Source organism: Eptatretus burgeri, chromosome 15 (assembly GCF_056783735.1).
Source record: "Eptatretus burgeri isolate ZD-2024b chromosome 15, Ebu_testis_v1, whole genome shotgun sequence".
NCBI lineage: Eukaryota > Metazoa > Chordata > Myxini > Myxiniformes > Myxinidae > Eptatretus > Eptatretus burgeri.
The window spans coordinates 11,247,420-11,262,416 of record NC_140975.1 but is presented as its reverse complement, the minus strand read 5'-3'; the positions used below and the strand labels follow the sequence as shown (position 1 = coordinate 11,262,416).

General features: G+C 47.8%; 1 protein-coding gene across 1 annotated transcript in view; it reads right to left on the bottom strand.

Moving 5' to 3' along the window:
• LOC147011503 (uncharacterized) overlaps positions 1-14,997 on the bottom strand; it is a 154,538-nt gene that overhangs the window by 133,798 nt on the left and 5,743 nt on the right. The window contains exon 2 of the mRNA XM_085858010.1: positions 1,338-1,754. Coding sequence (XP_085714136.1) covers positions 1,338-1,754 — 417 coding nt within the window. The remainder of the gene's footprint in view (positions 1-1,337; positions 1,755-14,997) is intronic.

Below are 14,997 nucleotides of genomic sequence, written 5' to 3'. Positions count from 1 at the left end.
TTTTTGATTATGATTGATGCATTCTCTAAATGGCCGGAGGTTGTGGTGATGCAGCATACATCAGCAAACATTACAGTAGAAAAACTGCAGACGATCTTTGCAAATAAAGGATTACCCAAGGTTCTGGTCTCTGATAACGGTCCGCAGATCATCTCAGGTGTATTTGATGAGTTTATGCGTCAAAATGGTATTCGACATCTAAGGTCCGCACCGTATCATCCTGCGACGAATGGGCAGGCGGAGTCGTTTGTTAAGATGTTGAAACGGGCTTTGCGCAGGGGGGTGTTGCACCTGTGCAGACGGTGGTCGATGTCTTTTTGCTCCAATACAGGAACGCTATTCATCCTCTCACGGGCGATTCTCCTGCCATTCGTCTCTAGGGACGGGCATTGCAGTCCAGACTGGATTTGCTGCGACTTGGAGGGTCGGTGAGTGGGGCGGTGTCACGCCCGACACTGCTCCGCGGTTTTGATGTGGGACAGCGGGTAATGGTGCGCGATTATTTCCACGGTTCCAAATGGGTGCCGGCTGTGGTCTCTGTGGTACTGGGGCCGGCGAATTGCATGGTGCGGACTGATGGTGGGGAGGTGTGGAAGCGGCACGTGGACCAAATGCATGATCGCTGTTCAGCGTCACCCCCCCCCCCCGTGCCGTGCGATGTGGGACCCCCACATGTGATGTCGCCGTGGCCAGACGTATCACCAGGGCCGGACGTGCCGACGCCCGCGGAGTGTTCACCTGATTCAGTCCTGTCCGAGGACGACGAGAAAGCTTGTCGGCTGGGGGCGGTTGTTGTTGCAGATGGGGCAAGTCCGGCGAGGGTGTCACCTCGACTGAGCCGGGAGGCGTCTGAGCCTGGGCCGTCTGGCGTCGCTGCCCGTCCGAGGCGGGTCAGGAGACGGCCGCGGTACTTGGAGGATTTTGAATGTTGATTGGTTTCATTTGGTCATCTTATAATTGTCATTTCATCATTTGAATTGTCATTTTACGAGGGGAGGAGTGTGCTGTATCACGTGATTGGGTTTTCGTATATCATGACTCGCCCGCTGGGGGTGGCAGTGATGTTCATCCGGACGCGCAATAAAGCGGAGTTACTGCTACGCTCTCGCTCCCCATGTTCAGCTGCACCTCGGACACCACATCTGTGTTATCTTTGTTGTCTCTGTTATCTTTGTTATCTCTGTGTATTTGTTTTGTCCTTCCCAAGGTTTCAGAAATCAGTGCAGGATCTGGATGTTTGGAGAAATCTGATCGGGAATGTCACCAGAAGTAGAACATGACGTCACGGAACATGATTACTCGATGATAGTTTACGATTTTGTATCAAAATTACTCACCTTCAACTTGTAGTCTTGTTCGCTTTCCTTTACTCGCAAAAAATCCAACATTATTCCAAGTCCTCCACTGTGTCCGCTCATAGAACGAAAACCCACACTCGTACGTTCCCTCGTCCTCCATCTTCAGATCTCTGATCCTCACCGTCCCGTCTCCCTCTCTTGGGTTTCCCACGGTTTGAATCCTCCCTTTGAATCCCCCATGTGTATTATTCGTGGAGCTCCTGAAGATATTGTTGAAAACGGAATTATCATATTTATACCAAACAAAACTCAGATTTGTTATCTTGTTTCCTTCACGGTGATTAAACCGACAGGGAAGAATCACATCCTCTCCCCTCACTCCGATCACATCCCGTTGTACACAAAGTTTCTTTGTCCCTTCCATTGTACAGATGTCCGTGTCCTGGCTCTGTGATCCTGGAGGGAAAATAGGATCAGATGGAAATATCGATCAGAACAAGATTGAAAAACTGATCAAAAAACGTTTATTTAACAAATCAAATCGAAATAATAATTTATTGAAAGGTGATATTAATTAATTAATTATAAATTAGATATTTATTTTTCATAAATAATAAATATCGAGATTCCTCGTGACGTCATATTGTGTGAATGGTTCCCCACCAGGAGGAGCCTTTAGTTTCCTCATTAATCTAAACATTTGCAGTTAAACTAACCAGTTCATGTTTTGGAGTAAATAGGAATTAAAAAATAGTTAAAATAAACGAACTCTGTACACGATCACCCCCTCACCTCTTCACTCCTCAGCTCCTCACCCCCTCACCTCTTCACCCCTCAACTCCTCACCCCTCACCCCCTCGCCTCTTCACCTCCTCGCCCCCTCACACATCCTCACCCCTCACCTCTTCACCCCCTCTCCCCCACTCACCCCCTTCTCCCCACCCCCTCGCCCCCACTCCGTGTTTTTACCCTTATCCGGGATTTCCTGTTAACCCTTCATGGCTCCATCACCTGCTCAGGTAATTTAACCGTTTTATTGTTGTGTGCTCGTCTGGACTGGTTGTTGTATTGATATTACGTACAGGGGACACTCTCGGGTGTCCGTGTGTCGAGTGTCCATGTTGACCTGGTGTTGTTCATTGTCCCCATTAACCCCGATAGTATCTGAGCCTGACTGTGTGGTATCTTCTCAAAAGGTACACACACACACGTGGTGCAGCGTTTCATCTCACACCTTCCTGTCACGGTCTCAGGTTTAAACCGGCAGGTGAGCGTCGGGAAAGGACGGACCTTGTGATCCCTTCGGTTTAACATCGATCGACGATGATCTCCCTCAAACCAGCAGTCTCTCTCCAAACATGAGATTGTGACGTCATTCGAATGATCGTGACGGAACATATTGTTCGTGTTGTCGTTGGATTCGAACTTTGCCCCATTCCTTTTAGATGGTTCAACCGGGCTGAGAAATCTGTTCTTTCATCACTTCAAGACTTTTCCGACGATGATGCTGAGACTCAGAATGTCTGGACAGAACAACACAAGGTAACTCATGTCGAACTCATGTTTGGACAAATTTCCAGTTTCTGTCCCGTGATCTCAAGATCCGACATTGTGAAGAACTCCACCTCACTGGCTTCAGTCTGGCAGGACATTGGGATGAACTTTGGTTTCCAGACATCAGGAGCACATTTCCTCGACCCTGACTCCACTCCGTTTGGGAGTGACGAACACCCTGATGATTTGTTCCAGCGACTCACTGTGTCCATCGATGATATCCTGATAACAACAGATATCCCAATAACCCATCATGGTGAGTTATCATCCATCGATGAAGAGTTCTCTCCAGAGATAGAAAACCTTATTATGTTAACATGGCTTCACCTGATTCACCCTGATCTGCCTCAGATGGTAAAACAAGGTTACGGGACTTACACGAGGTTTCGAACATTTTCCTCAAACCGTAGATATCACAAACCATGGACTCACTACTTCCTGAGATTGCTTCTGGAACTGATACTAAGGTCATCTGTGAGTTGTCCTGTTGCCAAGAAGCCAGGATAGCACAGCATTCCTCCTCCTCCTCATTCTTCTTCTTGTAGTTGTAGTTGTAGTGGTAGTATAACCCCAGTCAGTACTGCACAAACTGGCCCACAGCACGGGAAAGGCCGACTTCTTTTTCCGTGTGGCAGCTTGTCTGCAGGGGAGCAATCATTTTGTTGGGGCACGACGATGCCGCTGATACTTTGCCCCTCCACCAGTGCGCTGGTACTCATTTCACCGACCTTGGAAAGATGACAGGCTGAGTCAACCGCACCTGGTGTTAATTCAGCAGCCTCTGCCTGTTAAGCAGCCTGTTGAGGCTCGAACTCAGGACTGTAAGATCCCAAGCCAAACACCCGAACCACGAAGCCTACACCAGGCTTTTGAAAGCCAACTGATCCTGCAGAAGCGGTTCAAAGATCCCCCATAACTGAGATGCCATGCTTCTGTCTGTTTGAAGCCAACATCACTCAGCTTCAGACTGAGGTGAGGAGGAAGAGAGAAAGGGGGCTAACCCCTTCTTTGCCCACCTCATGCTGTGCACACCTTGAGCCTTGCAGCCTACAGACCCACGTCAATGGCTTCGCCTTGAGATTGGTGGCTTCCCAACCTCACTTGACATTCATGTCGCCCACAACACATATATATATATATATATATATATATATATATATATATATATATATATATATATATATATATATATATATATATATATATATATATATATATATGTCGCCCACAACACATCACCCACAACACAACACATCATCCACACGCCTGGTGTTGGCACAGTGGTTGGGGCAGTGGCCTGGGACCCAAAAGTCCTGAGTTCAAGCCCTGTTGGGACACTGAATTTCTGTGTATGTCTGTATATATATATATATATATATATATATATATATATATATATATATATATATATATATATATATATATATATATATGTATTGTTACGGCTGTGGAAATTCGCATTACACCATAAAGGGCCCTCGTGTGAGATATCTCCTTCGGTACATGTGTAATTAGCCCAAACCCGTTGTTTCGAGGGAATTTATGTGATCCATTCGGGCTGCGATCCTCCAGTTGGCCATTTTTCTGTTCTATCTTTTATTTCAAACAATCAGCACATCAACAACCACGCCATCCCCATCACAGCGCCAACCACACTACAACCACGCCACCTCCACCATCTACGCTACCACATCTTCGCCACTACGTCCGCTTCCGAACGGCAAACAAAGGCCCTAAGGAGGGAACTGCGAGGATGCGCAGGTTTCCCCGCCTGTTTCTCCCGTTTGACTTCCCCGCGCTTTGGAGTGGAGGAGAGCGATGCAGGTCAAAGGTAAGAGGTCATGCAAGGGAGGGGTCTCATTTTGGGGGAATAATTCTCTGGCCCAGAGCCAAAACCTGACTCGCCCGGCCCCCGCACAGGGCGGGGTGGAGGGAGAGCTTGAGGGAACGCCCTTTTCGGGAACCCTCTCGAAGGAAGGTGGAGCCGAGAACGGGGCGGGGCAAAGGGCGGAGCCCCGCGCTATAAAAGACGGACACGGGCGGGGCGCTCGGGCGCCTCTTCCTCTTCCGCCTCTTCCTCTTCGTCTTCTTTTCGTCTTGGCTGGTGGTCTGGTCTGGTCTTCAGTTGGTCAAGGGTTGGTCGAGTTGGTACGAGAGTCTGGTTCTCGAGGGAAGAGGTCCTGCGCCCGCGGCTTGGCGAGTGGCCCTGTCAATAAGGCACGGACGGGTGGCGCGGCAGCGCCCGTTGTGAGGTGGACTTGCGCGTCCGGAGAGGGTGCGCCGGCCGCAAGAGAGGTCAGGGCCAGGCGCGACCACGCTGACGGTCGTGGGAGAGGGACTCACCAGCCATAAAAGGGAAGTTGTGACTTCTTTCTTTCTTTTCCTTCCTTTGCTTTTTGTATAAATGTGTGTGTTGGTGCCGTCGGTGAAGTAGAACTGCGTAAGTGTTGCCGTGTGTACTTGTAGTCGGTTGTAGCTCTGCATTTGCTTCTATTGCTTTAACTGTTTTATGTGCATTTTTGACTGTATGGCTGTATATACGTGCGCGCGCGCGCGCGCGCGCGCGCGCGCGCGCGTGTGTGTGTGTGTGTGTGTGTGTGTGTGTGTGTGTGTGTGTGTGTGTGTGTGTGTGTGTGTGTGTGTGTGTGTATAAAATGCTTGCTTGTTGAACTGTTCCCGCTCTGCTTCGTCTCTTTTCCTTTTTATTGACCCTCCATCTTGCATCACGTAATGGGTTCGTAGTGGGTGCAACATCCCGGTAATTAATCGGAACCGTCAAGGCCGACGATAACACCGCTCGGTTATCACTGTAGCACGGAACGGACCGCTTAAGCGTGTCCGGAGTCGGCCTGTGGCTTTGTACGATCGCCCGGTCGACCATTCGCGCAGGTACTTAGGTAGATCGAATTTGATGAGCAACCCTATCCTGCGCAGGTGGGCAATTGGCACGATCGTGGTGAGGTTAAACCCGCACCCGTGACTGGCTCCCGGCGTTGTTCCAAGATTGTCACGACTGAATTGTCCGTCCGGTGGGCGAGGCGGCCGCCATTTGAGTCGAGCGGCCAATCGCACGCCGGCGGGCGCGAATTCGCAACAATATATACCAAGTCGAAAACACCAGGGGGTTGACTCAGCCTGTCATCCTTCCGATGTCGGCGAAATGAGTACCAGTTGTACTGGGCCCAGTGTATGCCCGGTTAGAATAGGTGTACCATATCCCTGTGTGTCGTAAGAGGCGACCAGGGTTGCGTCAGGAAGGGCATTCGGCGTAAAAAAACCTATGCCAAATCATTATGTGGACAACAAAACGAATTTCCATACTGGATTGGTCGAGGCCAGGGTTACCAACGACCGCCACCTGTACCAGTGGTCAGCAGGGTCCCAGTGGAAATTGTGCTACTGCTTGGCGAAGGAGGAAAAAGAGACGGTGAAGGCGAGTCCGGATGCAGTGGGAGAGGGGGAAGGGTAGAAGTGTGGAGGTGAGAGTTGGAACTCTGAATGTTGGGACGATGACTGGCAAAGGGCGAGAGTTGGCTGATGTGATCGAGAGAAGAAAGGTGGACATACTGTGTGTACAAGAGACCAAGTTGATGGGGAGTAAGGCTAGGAGCATTGGAGGTGGTTTCAAACTGTTCTACCATGGTGTGGATGGGAGTAGAAATGGTGTTGGGGTAATCCTGAAGGAAGATTATGTCAAGAGGGTATTGGAGGTGAGGAGAGTGTCTGACCAAGTGATGAGTGTGAAGTTGGAAATTGAAGGGGTGATGATGAATGTCATCAGTGCATATGCCCCACATATGGGGTGTGAGATGGAGTATAAAGAAGATTTCTGGAGTGAGTTAGATGAAGTGGTGGAGAGTGTAGCGAAGGATGAAAGAGTGGTGATTGGAGCAGATTTCAATGGGCATGTTGGGGAAGGGAATAAAGAGGATCAGGAGGTGATGGGTCGGTACGTTCTCAACAAGAGAAATTTGGAAGGGCAAATGGTGGTAGAGTTTGCAAAAAGAATGGAAATGGCAGTGGTAAATATGTATTTCAAGAAGAAGGAGGAACACAGAGTGACATTCAAGAGTGGAGGAAAGTGCACACAGGTGGATTACATCTTAAGCAGGAGATGCAACCTGAAAGAGATTAGAGACTGTAAGGTGGTGGCAAGGGAGAGTGCAGCTCAACAGCATCGATTGGTGGTCTGTAGGATGACTTTGGAGGTGAGGTTGAGGAAGAGAGTGAGGGCTGAACCAAGGACCAGATGGTGGAAGCTGAAGGAGGAAGACTGTTGCGTGGAATTTAGGGAGGAGGCGAGACAGGTGTTGGATGGTGGTAAAGATGGGTGGGATGATTGGGCAACTACAGCAGAAGTGGTGAGGGAGATAGCTTGGAAGGTACTTGGTGTGACATTTGGACAGAGGACGGAAGATAAGGAGACTTGGTGGTGGAACGAGGAAGTACAAGGAAGAAGGGGTTGGCGAAAAGGAAGTGGGATCGTCATAGAGATGAAGAAAGTTGGCAGGAGTACAAGGAGTGGTGGCAAAAGGCAAAAAGAAGGGTGGCAAAGGCCAAGAAAAAGGTATATGACGAGCTGTATGAGAAGTTGGATACAAAAGAAGGGGAAAAGGATTTATACCGATTGGCAAGACAGAGGGACCGAGCTGGGAAGCATGTGCTGCAGGTTCGGGTGATAAAGGATGCAAATGGGAATGTGCTCACAAGCGAGGAGAGTGTGTTGAGAAGATGGATGGAGTACTTTGAGGAGCTTATGAATGAAGAGAGAGAGAGAGAGAGAGAGAGAGAGAGAGAGAGAGAGAGAGAGAGAGAGAGAGAGAGAGAGAGAGAGAGAGAGAGAGAGAGAGAGAGAGAGAGAGATATAGATATATATATGGAAGAGATGGAAGAGAGAGAGAGAGAGATATAGATATATATATGGAAGAGATGGAAGAGATGGAGATAGTGAATCTGGAAGTGGGGTGGATCAGTAAGGATGAAGTGAGGACTGCTATGAAGAGGATGAAAAGTGGAAAGGCGGTTGGCCCAGATGGTATACCAGTGGAGGCATGGAAGTGCTTAGGAGAGATGGCAGTGGGGTTGTGAACCAAATTGTTTAATAAAATCTTGGAAAGTGAGAGGATGCCGGAGGAGTGGAGATTAAGTGTACTGGTTCTGATTTTCAAGAACAAGGGTGATGTGCAGAGCTGTGGAAATTACAGAGGGATAAAGTTGTTAAGCCACACCATGAAGTTGTGGGAAAGAGTAGTGGAAGCTCGGTTGAGAGGAGAGGTGACGATTTGTGAGCAGCAATATGGGTTTATGCCAGGAAAGAGCACCACTGATGCGATGTTTGCTTTGAGAATGTTGATGGAGAAGTATAGGGAAGGCCAGAAGGAGTTACATTGTGTGTTTGTGGATTTAGAGAAAGCTTATGATAGGGTGCCAAGAGAGGAGTTGTGGCATTGCATGAGGAAGTCGGGAGTGGTGGAGAAGTATGTGAGGATTGTGCAGCATATGTATGAGGACAGTGTGACAGCAGTGAGGTGTGCGGGAGGAATGACGGACCGGTTTAAGGTAAAAGTGGGATTGCACCAAGGATCGACTCTGAGCCCTTTCCTGTTTGCAATGGTGATGGACAGGTTGACGGACGAGATCAGACTGGAGTCTCCATGGACTATGATGTTCGCGGATGACATCATGATCTGTAGCGATCAGGCTGAGGTGAGCCTCGAGAGGTGGAGGTATGCACTGGAGAGAAGGGGGAATGATAGTAAGACGGAGTACATGTGAGTCAATGAGAGGGAAGGTGGTGGTATGGTGCGTTTGCAAGGAGTTGAGGTGGGGAAGGTGGATTGGTTTAAATACTTGGGATCAACTGTCCAAAGTAACGGAGAGTGTGGGAGAGAAGTGAAAAAGAGAGTGCAGGCAGGATGGAGTGGGTGGAGAAGAGTTGCAGGAGTGATTTGTGACAGAAGGGTAGCTGAAAGAGTGAAGGGGAAAGTATATAAGACGGTTGTGAGACCAGCTATGTTGTATGGTTTGGAGGCGGTGGCGCTAACAAAGACAGGAAGCGGAGCTGGAGGTGGCAGAGTTAAAGATGCTGCGATTCTCGTTGGGAGTGACGAGGATGGACAGGATAAGGAATGAGTATATTAGAGGGACAGCGCAGGTAGGACGGTTTGGAGACAAAGTGAGAGAGGCGAGATTGAGATGGTTTGGACATGTGCTCAGGAGGGAAGCGGAGTATATCGGGAGAAGGATGTTGAAGATGGAGCCGCCAGGCAGGAGGAGAAGAAGAAGGCCAAAGAAGAGGTTCATGGATGCGGTGAGGGCGGACATGCGGGTGGTTGGGGTGTCAGTGGAAGATGTGGAGGATAGAGCGAAATGGAGATCGTTGATCCGCTGTGGTGACACCTAACGGGAGCTGGCTGAAACAAGAAGACACATATATATATATATATATATATATATATATCTTCTTCTTCTTTCGGGTGCTCCCGTAAGGGGTCGCCACAGCGGATCATCCGTATGATCCGCATCGTGATTTGGCACATGTTTTACGCCGGATGCCCTTCCTGACGCAACCCTGGTCGCCTCTTACGACACAGGGATATGGTACACCTATTTAACCGGGGTATACACCGGCCCAGTATACTGGTACTCATTTCGCCGACCTCGGAAGGATGACAGGCTGAGTCAACCCCCTGGTGTATTAATTCAGTGGTCCAACGGGGCTTGAACTCAGGACCTTTTGGATCCCAAGCCGCTGCCTGAACATCTGTTCTGTCTGTTCTGTTTGTTCTCTCTCTCTTTCTCTTTCTCTTTCTCTTTCTCTTTCTCTTTCTCTTTCTCTTTCTCTTTCTCTTTCTCTTTCTCTTTCTCTTTCTCTTTCTCTTTCTCTTTGTGTTTCTCTTTCTCTTTCTCTTTCTCTTTCTCTTTCTCTTTCTCTTTCTCTCTCCACGTTATGTTTCGTTTCGTGTTCTTCTGACGTCCACTCTGTTTGCCGTCATCTGAGGTAATGACACATTTTAAACGTCTTGGCAATGAATCTTCGTCGGTGGATCGGTCAGAATGAAAAGCATCGTATCCAGTGCTTCGATCCTGGCGGATCCCTCGTCGCCTACCGGCTTTTATGTTTGTTTGTTTGGTTTTCTTTATTTGTCTGTCTGTGTGTACGATATCTCAAAAAGTTGTGAACAGATCTGGATGAAATTTTGTGGGCAGGTTGGGTGTGTGACAAGGACGAACTGATTAGATTTTGGTGAAGATCTGGATCTGGATCTGACTAATAGATTCTTCACCATTGAGAGATTGGGCCAAAAACGAAATGTCGCCTGATATTTAAAAAATGTATTCGGCCTCATATGTTCTCGTGGATCAGGCGATGCATGGTGGAGGTATGCGCTCCATCGAGTGCCCTTCGAGTTCCACACAGAAGTCCTAAAATGGCCCGGACAATATTATTGGCACCTTTTAGAAGTTGTTGGAAATACTTAGATTTTAAGCAGGTGATTCTCCTTCACTTTGGAATTGAACTCACCTGTGGTGAGTTGCAGGCGCGTGCAGTATAAAAATCACTTGTTCAACTGGTTTGAAGAGAGAAAATGAGTCATTCTGCTGATTTGTGTCGCGGTGTGTGCCGCAATGAGCATGGAGAAAAGGAAGGAAACCAGGGAATTGTCTGAGGAGGTCAGACACAAGATTGTGGCCAAGCATGGACAATCTCAAGGCTCCAAGTCCATCTCCAGAGACCTTGATGTTCTTGTGTCCATCGGATGCAATGTTTTCAGGAAGTTTAAGGCCCATGGCATTGCAAGCAACCTCCCTGGACATGGTCACAAGAGAAAACTTGATCGTAGATTGCAGCAAAGAATTGTTCGAATGGTGGAGAAAGCACCTCAATCAACTGCCAAACAGATTAAAGTTGACCTTCATACTCAAGGTATGACAGTTTCATCTCACACAATGCATCACCAACTCAATGAAAGGTTGTTCTCTGGTGGGAGACCCAGGAGGACCTCACTGCTGAGAGAGAGACAGAAGAAAGCCTGACTGGAGTTTGCCAAAACACAACTGGACAAGCCAAAGTCCTTCTGGGAGAAGGTCCTGTGGGAAGATGAGACCAAATTAGAGCTTTTTGGTAAAGCACATCATCTCTATGTTTACAGAAAACAAAATGAAGCCTCAAAGAAAAGTCCAGGCTGGGGTTCCTCAAGGCAGCGTTCTGGGACCCGTTCTTTTTCTGATTTTCATCAATGATCTCTCCGACTCTCTGGAAAATCCTCTTTATCTCTTTGCTGATGACTCCACCCTCTGCCTACCATCTGGCATCCCTCAGACCGGCAAGCAGCAGCTTCTTCACTCACTGCAGATCTGTATAAAATCACAAACTGGTCCAACATGTGGAACATGTCTTTTAATCCTGACAAATCTCACACTCTCACCACGTCTCTCCGAAATGACCGTATAGAAAATCCCCCCCCTCCCCCATCTACTTTCTCAACAATCCTCTTGAAGAAGTCCTTTCATTCAAGCTTCTGGGTGTCACTATCTGCCATGATCTTTCCTGGGAAAGCGACATTTCCAACCTGGCCCCCAAAGCCAATCCTCCATCATGCAAAGTCCTTCCTCGACCCACCTGAACTCCTGACCACATATAACGCTTTCGTCTGCAACCTGATGGAGTACTTCTCTGCCCTCTGGGCTGTTGCTCCTGTCTCTCACCTTCCTCGGTTTCACACTGTGGAAACCAAGGCATTTAGGATCATAGGTATCTCTTGCGATGAGGCTGAGTCTTTGGGCCTCTCACTCTCTCACAGCAGGCAGGTTGGTGGACTTTTTTGTCTTCTACCGTCTCCTCTCCGGTCTCGACCCCCCACGCCCCCCCCCAGCTCTGTCTGCGATATATCCCTCCCATATTTCTGCAGGGCGCTCAAGGTCTGCCAGCAACCCCCTTCTGGTAAAACTTCCAAAATCACGAATCACTGCTCACATTTACTCTTTCATTCCTCTTTTTTCCACCTTTGGAATAAACTCCCACACTCTCTTCAATCCCATTCTTCTCCCCAGTCCTTCAAAACAGATGTTCACGCCCACCTCTTATATTCCCCCATCCGAAACCTCAATCTTTTTCCACCCCAGTTAAGCACCCCAAACCCACCTCCTTAAAATTCCCTGCCTTCCTTCCTGAAAGTCCCTGTAATGTCCATCTTGTTGACCCCATGTTCCCCACCCCCATCCCTTTCCCTTCCACAGATCTAATGTCTCTGTTCCTCACTGTTTTGTCCTTCCGTCTCCCGCTCCTCTTGTCTCATGCCCCCCCTTTCTGTGCATTGTGTGTTCGCTAATGTATAAAATAAAAAATAAATCAAAACTAAAACACCTTCCCTTCAGTCAAACATGGAGGAGGTTCACTGATGTTCTGGGTGTTGCTGTGCTGCCCCTGATACTGGGTGCCTTGAATGTAAACATGGCATCATGAAATCAGGAGATCACCAAGGAGGCATTTTGGAGCATAATGTTCAACCCAGTGTCAGAAAGCTCGGTCTCCGTCGAAGGTCATGGGTCTTGCAGCAGGACAATGACCCCAAACACACTTCAAAAAGCACCCAGGAATGGTTCAAGACAAAAGGCTGGATTGTTCTGAAGTGGCCATCAATGAGTCCAGATATAAAATCCATTGAATACCTGTGGGGAGATCTGAAAACACCTGTGGGGAGAAGGCATCCTTCAAATCTGAGAGAACTGGAGTAGTTTGCAGAAGAAGAGTGGTCCAAACTGCCAGTAGAGAGGTGTAGGATGCTCATTCATGGCTATAGGAAGACCTTGACTGCAGGGATTTTGTCCAAAGGCTGTGCTACCGAATATTATGTCGAGGGTGTGAATCATGTTGTCAACGTCATTTCTTTTTCTTTTCTGATTGAAAAGGACAAATTAAGTTCTCAACCAAAAATAAAAGTTCTGTAAAATTAACAGTGAAATCAAGAATTGGGGAAACTAAATGCTTTTGTCAATTTCAACGTATTTTTCGAGAAAATTGTGAGTTGTTTGAAAAAAGTGCAAGGGTGCCGATATTTTTGGCTATGACTGTGGATACCCACATCATTTTCATCTCACCTGGAACGTAGTTCCACGGAGCTTGTGGGATGGAGAATCGTCCGTCAGTCAGTCCGTCCATCCACAAACACTTGCAACTTCTATGAAATCACACACATGATTTAGATTAATCTTCACCACAACCTTCATCACCCAGAATGTGCCAAAGTTTGTTCACTGCATTAAAAAATACCGGGCCCAAAGGGAGTCTTCGGGGGTGGGGGGTGGTGGTTGCTCCCCAAAATAGGTATTTGCTTTCTTCTCAGAAACTACAAACACATTTCCGATGAAACTTGATGATGACCTTCATCATTTACGATATACCAAAGTTTGTTCAAGCTATTTAAAAAATTGGGGTCTATGGGGATTTACAGGGGGGTTGCCCCCCCCCCCCCACAACAGAGGTATTTGCTATAACATGGGTTCATTGGTACATTTTGCTGATTCCGTCCCACGTTGATTTCCTTCTCAGTATCATAATTCTTCAGGTATTTCAGGTATTTCAGTATCATAATTCTTCAGGAGCACTCAGGGGTATTTCCCCAATGTTATTTTTCCAATACGCCACTGCTTACACGGAATCAAGGTCTTTGATAATGACATCAGGATGTGAGACTTGACTTGAGACTTGCCCTCAAGGACTTGAGACTTGCCCTCAAGGACTTGAGACGAACTTGAAACTTGCCTCAGGTGACTTCTTGACATCTCAGGCTGCAACTAACCCATCCTATCGAACCCTCTCCAAACCCCAGCAGCGGTCATGTTGATCTTCATCAGAGTCATCTGGACCCAGTGGCAAACGATCACCTCCATGCTACTCCTTATGCAAAGAGGCAGGTCGCCCTGACTATCATTTCCTTAGCCATTGTTGGTTCTTTCCAACTTCTGACAAAGTAGTCTTCTCCAGCGTTCATCAGACCTGTGGCAAGGACCACCATGATGACTGTCCTGATAGTGACCTCGGCAACCACGATCAGCCTTTGTCACCTCTGGACAGGACTACCAGTCATCCGCAATATTCCACAAGGTGTGTCTGTCTGTACCAAGTGCTCACCCATTCTATTAACCTGTTACATCGACCACACCTTCCCCATCACGCAAAACACTGGTGCCGAAACTAACTTGGTTTGTTCAACTTTGGCCTAAAATATCATCCTCCCAGTCTCAAGAAGTTCACAGGGTGCTTACCAATCACACCCTTTGGATGTCGTCAATGAAACCTAATTTGTTCTCAAACAGGGCTGATCACACTTTGGTGCTGAACATCTTGATTGTTTCAGATATCGATGGCGACGTCTTTGCAGGAGCTCTGCTCATGTCTCAAAATGACATTATTACGACTTGTTCTGCACGGGGTCTCACTTGCATCGGTGATCACGATCGTGCACGTACGTTGATCTATCCTTGAAAAAAAGCGGGGTCTCTTCAATCCGCCGCACACTAGTTGATCTATGCTCACAAGCAACTTCAACCACGCTTTGGCCCGGCAAGTTCCTCGAAACCCTTTCAGATATCTCCAGCACCATGATCCATCCATCCATGAGGACCATACTCTGTGGAGAGCGTTGGTGCTGCCACAGCAGTCTCCTTGGCGATTGCACACATTTCTGGACAGTTCCTATGTACACTTGGCTATTTCCAAAAGTACGTACACAAAGGGAAGGGATATTGACGGATTTATTAAATCTAGTATTGGTGTGGTGCAGACATGATGGGCCGAATGGCCTCCTCCTGTGCAAAAAATTCCTTGTAAAAACATCTTGGCAACGGATATGATGATGAGGTTTGCACCCTGTGGATGTTTCAACCAATGGCCCAACCGGTGATCATGCTCTTGAAGCCTCCAATGATCTACTCCAGGACACTTGTCCATCCTTGTGTAAACCACCACCATCCCCGTGCCTTGATCCTTTGCGCAATTGTGAAGACAGTCTTTTTATCTGGCCCGTTATGTCGATTAACCATAATACTGTCCTGCACTTCGTGAGTAGGGAAAGAATACTGGTTCTGGCTCACTTTTCCCCATGTAAATGAATGGGGGATTTTCAGCCATGAAATTTTTCTT